This window comes from Myotis davidii, unplaced genomic scaffold (assembly GCF_000327345.1).
Source record: "Myotis davidii unplaced genomic scaffold, ASM32734v1 scaffold674, whole genome shotgun sequence".
Classification (NCBI taxonomy): domain Eukaryota; kingdom Metazoa; phylum Chordata; class Mammalia; order Chiroptera; family Vespertilionidae; genus Myotis; species Myotis davidii.
The window spans coordinates 1410926-1417147 of NW_006286674.1; the positions used below are offsets into that span (position 1 = coordinate 1410926).

The 6222-nt window shown below is 40.8% G+C and overlaps 1 protein-coding gene across 1 annotated transcript in view; it reads left to right on the forward strand.

Annotated features, from left to right (window-relative positions):
* Window positions 1-6222, forward strand: part of KIAA1107 (KIAA1107 ortholog) — a 70107-nt gene that overhangs the window by 13620 nt on the left and 50265 nt on the right. Inside the window, exon 3 of the mRNA XM_006758178.2 lies at window positions 5555-5644. Coding sequence (XP_006758241.1) covers window positions 5592-5644 — 53 coding nt within the window. The 5' untranslated portion in view covers window positions 5555-5591. The remainder of the gene's footprint in view (window positions 1-5554; window positions 5645-6222) is intronic.

The window sequence follows — 6222 nt, forward strand, 5'->3', positions numbered from 1 at the left end:
GAACCAAAACAAAAGGCACTGGAAGCCTGAAAGGAAACAAACCACTTATAGTAGAAGCCCCTTAACTGAATTTGACTAGACCTGCTCTTTATTTTTTTTAAATATATTTTTATTGATTTCAGAGAGGAAGGGATATAGAGAGAGAGATAGAAGCATCAATGATGAGAAAATAATTGATTGACTGCCTCTTGCATGCCCCCTACTGCGTATGGAGCCCACAACCTGGGCATATGCCCTGACGGGAATGAACCGTGACCTCCTGGTTCATAGGTCCACGCATAACCACTGAACCACTCCCGGCCGGGCTAGAACTGCTCTTTAGATGTTTTTTATAGAACCTGATCATAACATGTTAGGCTGAACTCTCAAAGCTTAGGAGGCCATTTTCTAGGATACTTACACATATCCATTCCCTATTGGTGAATTTGTGTCTTCTAAGAGTCACTTGGTTTTGTTACCAAACCTTTTAATGCCGTTTGAATTTATTATCTTGATGGCATAGCTTAATGAAATATCACATAAAGCAATGATATATGAAATATGAAAAGAAAGAGTTACTGTTCCAGTGAAAACTAAAAGTGAATGTTTTGGAAAGACTTAATAAAGGAGAGGCACTTTAAAAATTGCTATTGAGTTCAGTAGAGATGAAACAGAAAAATTTGAGGGGAAGTTATAAAATTCTAAAATGATTTAGATTGCTTCATAAAATTTTTAAATTTCCTTTGTTTAGAACAGTTTAACTAGTAATTATAGGGAGTAAATATTGGTATAGTTTTTGCAAGAAATATGAGGCTCCAATCAATAAATCCACATTTAAAAAAAGATTGCCCTTATGTTCAAAGATTTGTGAATGAATGCATATTTATATTTTAAATGAGAATAAAATGATTATGAAATATACAAACCATTTTAAAAATTCTCCTGATTTTTTTATTAAGCAAGCAACTATCAGTCCTAATTGTGTTGGATAATAGGGTACCTACTACACTTTACAAATAATTATTTAACTTAGGAAAGGCAAAACCTATGAAAACTATAGTCAATGATGTCAAAGTGGATCTCAAAAGAAAGCTAACTTCCCTTTCTTAAATTTTATGTCCTCTAAAATATTTGCCAAGAAGTGGTGTGTGTAATAGTGACAGCTTCAAAAAGTTTGGATCCACTACTCTGGATTTTATCCTTATGAAATTATGTAGAAATAAAAAGGGAAAAAAATATTGGAAGCAAGAATATTTTAGAAAATAGTCCTGGCTTTTTAAAAATCCTTTTTTAGAGTTTCTCTGAGTAATCCAGGCCATTATTCTGCCTGGAGTAGTGAATCTAGTTCAACTAACATCAGGAAGAATTGAATAGCAATGTACTAAAGCAAGAGCGAGGGGGAAATTAGGGCATCTCAACAGAGCCAGAAGCAGCCTTGTCAGTTGAAATTAAATTTAATTAAAAAGAGAAAATCGTTTTTGGCATGTTGAAAAATGAAAAATCTGACAAAGGTTTTAAAAATATCATTCCATCTACAGCATTATTTTTTAAACTGAGGCATACAGCCTAATTAAATGGGAATGTTTTCTAAGTTTCTGCCTTCAGGTGAGGGTAATTGTTTACTAAGCCCCAGGTGCTTTTATTCTTACTTAGATGGAAAAGCTAGCTGCTGTGTTAGTTCAAGTCTTCTGAGAAGCAGACACAAAGATGGAATTCAACTTGCAAGAAATTTATTATGGTAAATGCATGTGAGAGAACCTGGGAAGGAATCTAGAGGTAACTAGGAGAGCTGTTAAACTGAAATGTTAACCTGACCCTGAATAAGGGAGACAGGAGAGAAGGGAAGCTTGGTAGAAGCATCTTAGACTGCCATGCATTTCTGAGGAAAGTTTGACAGATTGGTAGAAAGTTCACAAGCCAAAGTCACCTATCAAAAAAGACCCTGTCTCTCAGGAATAGGCTTATTTTATTATCCCTGATATACTGAGTGACTGGCAGGGAAAAACCAATGAGAAGGTGGTCTTAGAACCAAGGTGGTATGGATTTCAGAGTCCTATAGCAGCCCATCATTGATTCTCATCATTAATGTTTCTATCGCTCTCTCCCTCTCCCCCCACCCCCTGCCATCCCACCCCCATCGAGGCAGGGCCCCCCTCTCCCTCCCTGCCCTCCGCCATCTGCCAGGCCTGCGGCCTGAACCCCAGAGGGAGACCCAGTGTGGCTGCTTCTCAGGGGCAGAGGTCATGGAGAGGTGGTGGAGGAGCCAGAGCCTGAGCAGGCTGCAGCGCAGGAGAGAAAGGAGGGGACAGAGAAGGAGGGGGCCGTGGGGGCAGAGAAAGGCAGGGGGCAGATCTGAGTCATCTTTTTACTTGTTTTTTTCTTTGTTAATCCTCATCAGAGGATATATTTTTTCATTTATCATTTTAGAGAGAAAGACAGAAACACGTTGATTGTTTGCCTCCTGCATGTGACCCAACGAGGGCCAGGGTGGAGCCTGAAACCAATGTATGTGCCCTTGACCAGAGTCAAACCTGGGACTGGCCTACAGGCCATGCTCTATCCACTGAGCCAAATCAGCTAGGGCATCTATATATATATTTAAATATATTTTATTGATTTTTTACAGAGAGGAAGGGAGAGAGATAGAGAGTTAGAAACATTGATGAGAGAATAAAAATTAATTTAGGTAGAATGGGCATGTAAACAGTTTTGGATCTTCAAGTTCATGAGTGCAATTTAGTTCTCTCTTAGGAGTTTTAAAATTTATCTCAAAAATGTTTTATAGCTTTTAATGTAGAGGTATTATACTTTTTTGTTTATTTGTTCTAAGTATTTGACCTTTTATTTTTTCTTTTTAAAAAAAATGTATTTTATTGATTTTTTTACAGAGAGGAAGGGAGAGAGATAGAGAGTCAGAAACGTCGATGAGAGAGAAACATCGATCAGCTGCCTCCTGCATATACCCCACTGGGGAAGTGCCTGCAACCCAGGTACATGCCCTTGACCGGAATCGAACCTGGGACCTTTCAGTCCGCAGGCCGACGTCTATCCGCTGAGCCAAACCAGCTTTGGTGTATTTGACCTTTTAGATACCAGTGTAAATGAAATGTCTTCATTTTCTAGGTATTGATTATTATTCCTGATTATCCTATCTAATAAAGAGGGAATATGCTAATTGACCCTCTCACCATTGCAAAAGATGGCAGTGCCCACAGCCAATAAGGAGGGAATATGCTAATTGACCCTCTCACCATTGCAAAAGATGGCAGTGCCCACAGCCAATAAGGAGGGAATATGCTAATTCACTGCCTACAGCCACAAGATGGCAGCTCCCATCCCCTCAGCCCCCCAGCCACTCAGGGCTGCCCAAGGTGCAGGCAAGCCTTGGCTGTCAGCTGCCCGGCCGCTCAGGGCTGCCCAAGGCCCAGGTAACCAGGGCCAGCTGAGGCTTGTGCTGCCAGTGACCATTATGGCAGAACGACCGGTCAACCACTCACTATGATGCGCACTGACCACCAGGGAGCAGATGCTCAATGCAGGAGCTGCCCCCTGGTGATTAGTGCATTCCCACAGGGGGAGCGCCGCTCAGCCAGAAGCCAGGCTCATGGTTGGCAAGTGCAGCTGTGGCGGCAGGAGCTTCTCCCGGCTCCGTGGCAGTACTACCGAGTGGTGGCAGCAGGCACAGTGGGCAGGATGAACACGAGCAGCACGGTGCCTAGCCCCGGTTCTGGCTCCTCCCTGGCCACCTACCACTTGGCACACTGCTACATCCCTCTTGCAATCCAGGACCCCTCGGGGGCCTAAATGGGCAGTGGGACATTCCCCAAGGGGTTCCTGGATTGTGAGAGGACGTGGGCCAGGCTGAGGGACACCTCCCCCCACCAGAGCACAAATTTCGTGCACCGGGCCTCTAGTCTTTGGATAATTGCTGAACATTTTCTTGAGAATTTATAAAAGTAATTTGACACTCTGGGTAAAGTTATTTAATGACTACAGGATTTTCTTTTGCTTCTGGCCAGCAGTTAGGCCGGATGCAGATCACTGTAATTTAGTCAGGGGTTCAGCTGACTCAAAGCTGGACTTCAGTTCTAATAAGGGCTTGTCCCTTTCCCATTCATTCTTCTCCCTCATTGTGTAGCCTTTCTGAGCCCACCTGTAATCCTGGGGTATCCACCAAAGGTTCCCCTCTTTGATGGACACCAAATTCCCATTTGTGTGCCTGTAAGCCAGTGAAGAGTGCTAGGAGCTATGCTCAGCTTTTAGCCTCTCCACCATTGCTTTTGCTTTTGGATTTGGCAGTTGCCTCAATGGAAAAAGTTACCTTAAATAACTTGTCTTCTCTTATAACTTGTCTTAAAAGCTACCATCACAGTAGCTTTCTGATGCCTTCAATTCATGCTTTATTTCTTTTTTTAAGATACATATATTTTGCCCATTTTCCTACCTGTTTCCAGAAGGAGAGTTGGTCTGAGATAACCTAGAAGGCCATTGCCAAAAGTGTCTCTCTTCTCCTCTCCTCCTACATTATTCCAGCCCATTCTCTACTAAAATGTAACATAGTTCTTTATAGTATCTCATTTACTGCTATTTCCAGCATCTAAAATAGTGCCTAGCACAGAATAGAAGTCAATAGATATTTATTGAATTGAAGAATGAATGAGAGAGCAAGCAAACAGCTCTGGTGGAGCTGGGGGAATGTTGGAGTAGGATGGAGGGATTGAGCAAAAATTTTTAAAAAAAGAGAGAGAGAACTCATGAATATGGACAATAGTGTGGTGATTGCAGCAGGAGGGAAGGGAGGTGGAAATGGAAAAGGATATAGAGGGCATAAATGGTGATGGAAAAATAAATTTAAAAAATGAATTAATATTTTATCTGATACGATAGAATGGAAATTCAAAAGAAAATGTCTTCACTGTCATTTTCTCAAACCTAAGATATAGCCATTCTTGAGCATAATTAGGGTGAGTTCTGAACTCAAATTCAGTTCCTTTAGGGTTCTAGTCTCTTAGTGACATTTCCTCAAGAAATTTACACCTTTTGGTTGTCATTTCTCCATTTGTAGGTGATTTATTACTCTCATACTTAATGGAAATAGTTTCAGTTTTTTATTAAGATTAACCGTTTGACTGCTGACGTATTTTTTCGGACATATGCCAAAATTGCGGCACTAATTGTGCGTGTATGGGAAAAAATGTAAAACACTTTTTATACAATAAACTCACTTGTATTGCTTTGCAACAACAAAAATTAAAAAATACCAATTGTTTACATAAATTTGTTTTAAATAAGAAGAGCGCGATAGCGCTCCTTAGCAGTCAAACGGTTAAAGAGCTTTCAAGAGAAAAGATTATAAAGATAGGAAGGACATTGGATTTAATGTTATAATCAAGCAATCAAAATACTTAGGTATAAATATAATTTTTATGATAATGATTCTATCAGTGAATAAAAACAAGACAAATAGATCATCATATTTTAAAAGGTAAAAATGTAAAAGGTAAAATTTTTCATAAAAAATTACATTTTGCATAATATATAAATGTTTACCTGTGTTTTCTTCCTCTTCCCTTAGGGCCATTTTAAGTGCCAGATCTAGTTATTTTGCTGCAATGCTGAGTGGCTGTTGGGCTGAAAGTTCTCAAGAGTACATTACTCTTCAAGGGTAAGCATAATTTTTATACGGCAGTTTGACTATAACAGTTACAAATAATATGAAGCGCTTTTTGTGAATCTGATTTTTCTGTAAGTTCAATGAAATATTTTTCATTTGGAATTCTATAAAGTACATTTTGTGAAAACATGAGGAAGTAGGGAACATCTATAATAATAAAAGCATAATATGCTAATTAACCGGACAGCCGAACGAACTTCTGGACGAGAGGAAGCTGGGGCAAGCCACTGCTGAGGGCCAAGCTCCTTGCATGAATTTTGTACATTAGGCCTCTAGTCCTATATAATAAAGAGGTATATGCAAATTAACCCTCAGGCTATCACACGATGGCTGTGTACGACCAGGCTGGCAGGGGATTTAGTGAGAGACAACCAAACAACTGAACAAGCAGGCTGCGTGGGGCGACCAGGCCAGAGTGGGGGACAGTTGGGGGAGACCAGGCTGGCATGGGGGGCAGTTAGGTGATCAGCATGCTGAGGCAGTGAAGGGTGATCAGGCCAGCAGGGGGGCCAGTTAGGGGTGACCAGGCTGGTGGTGGTGGGGGGGCAGTTGGGGATGATCACACTGAC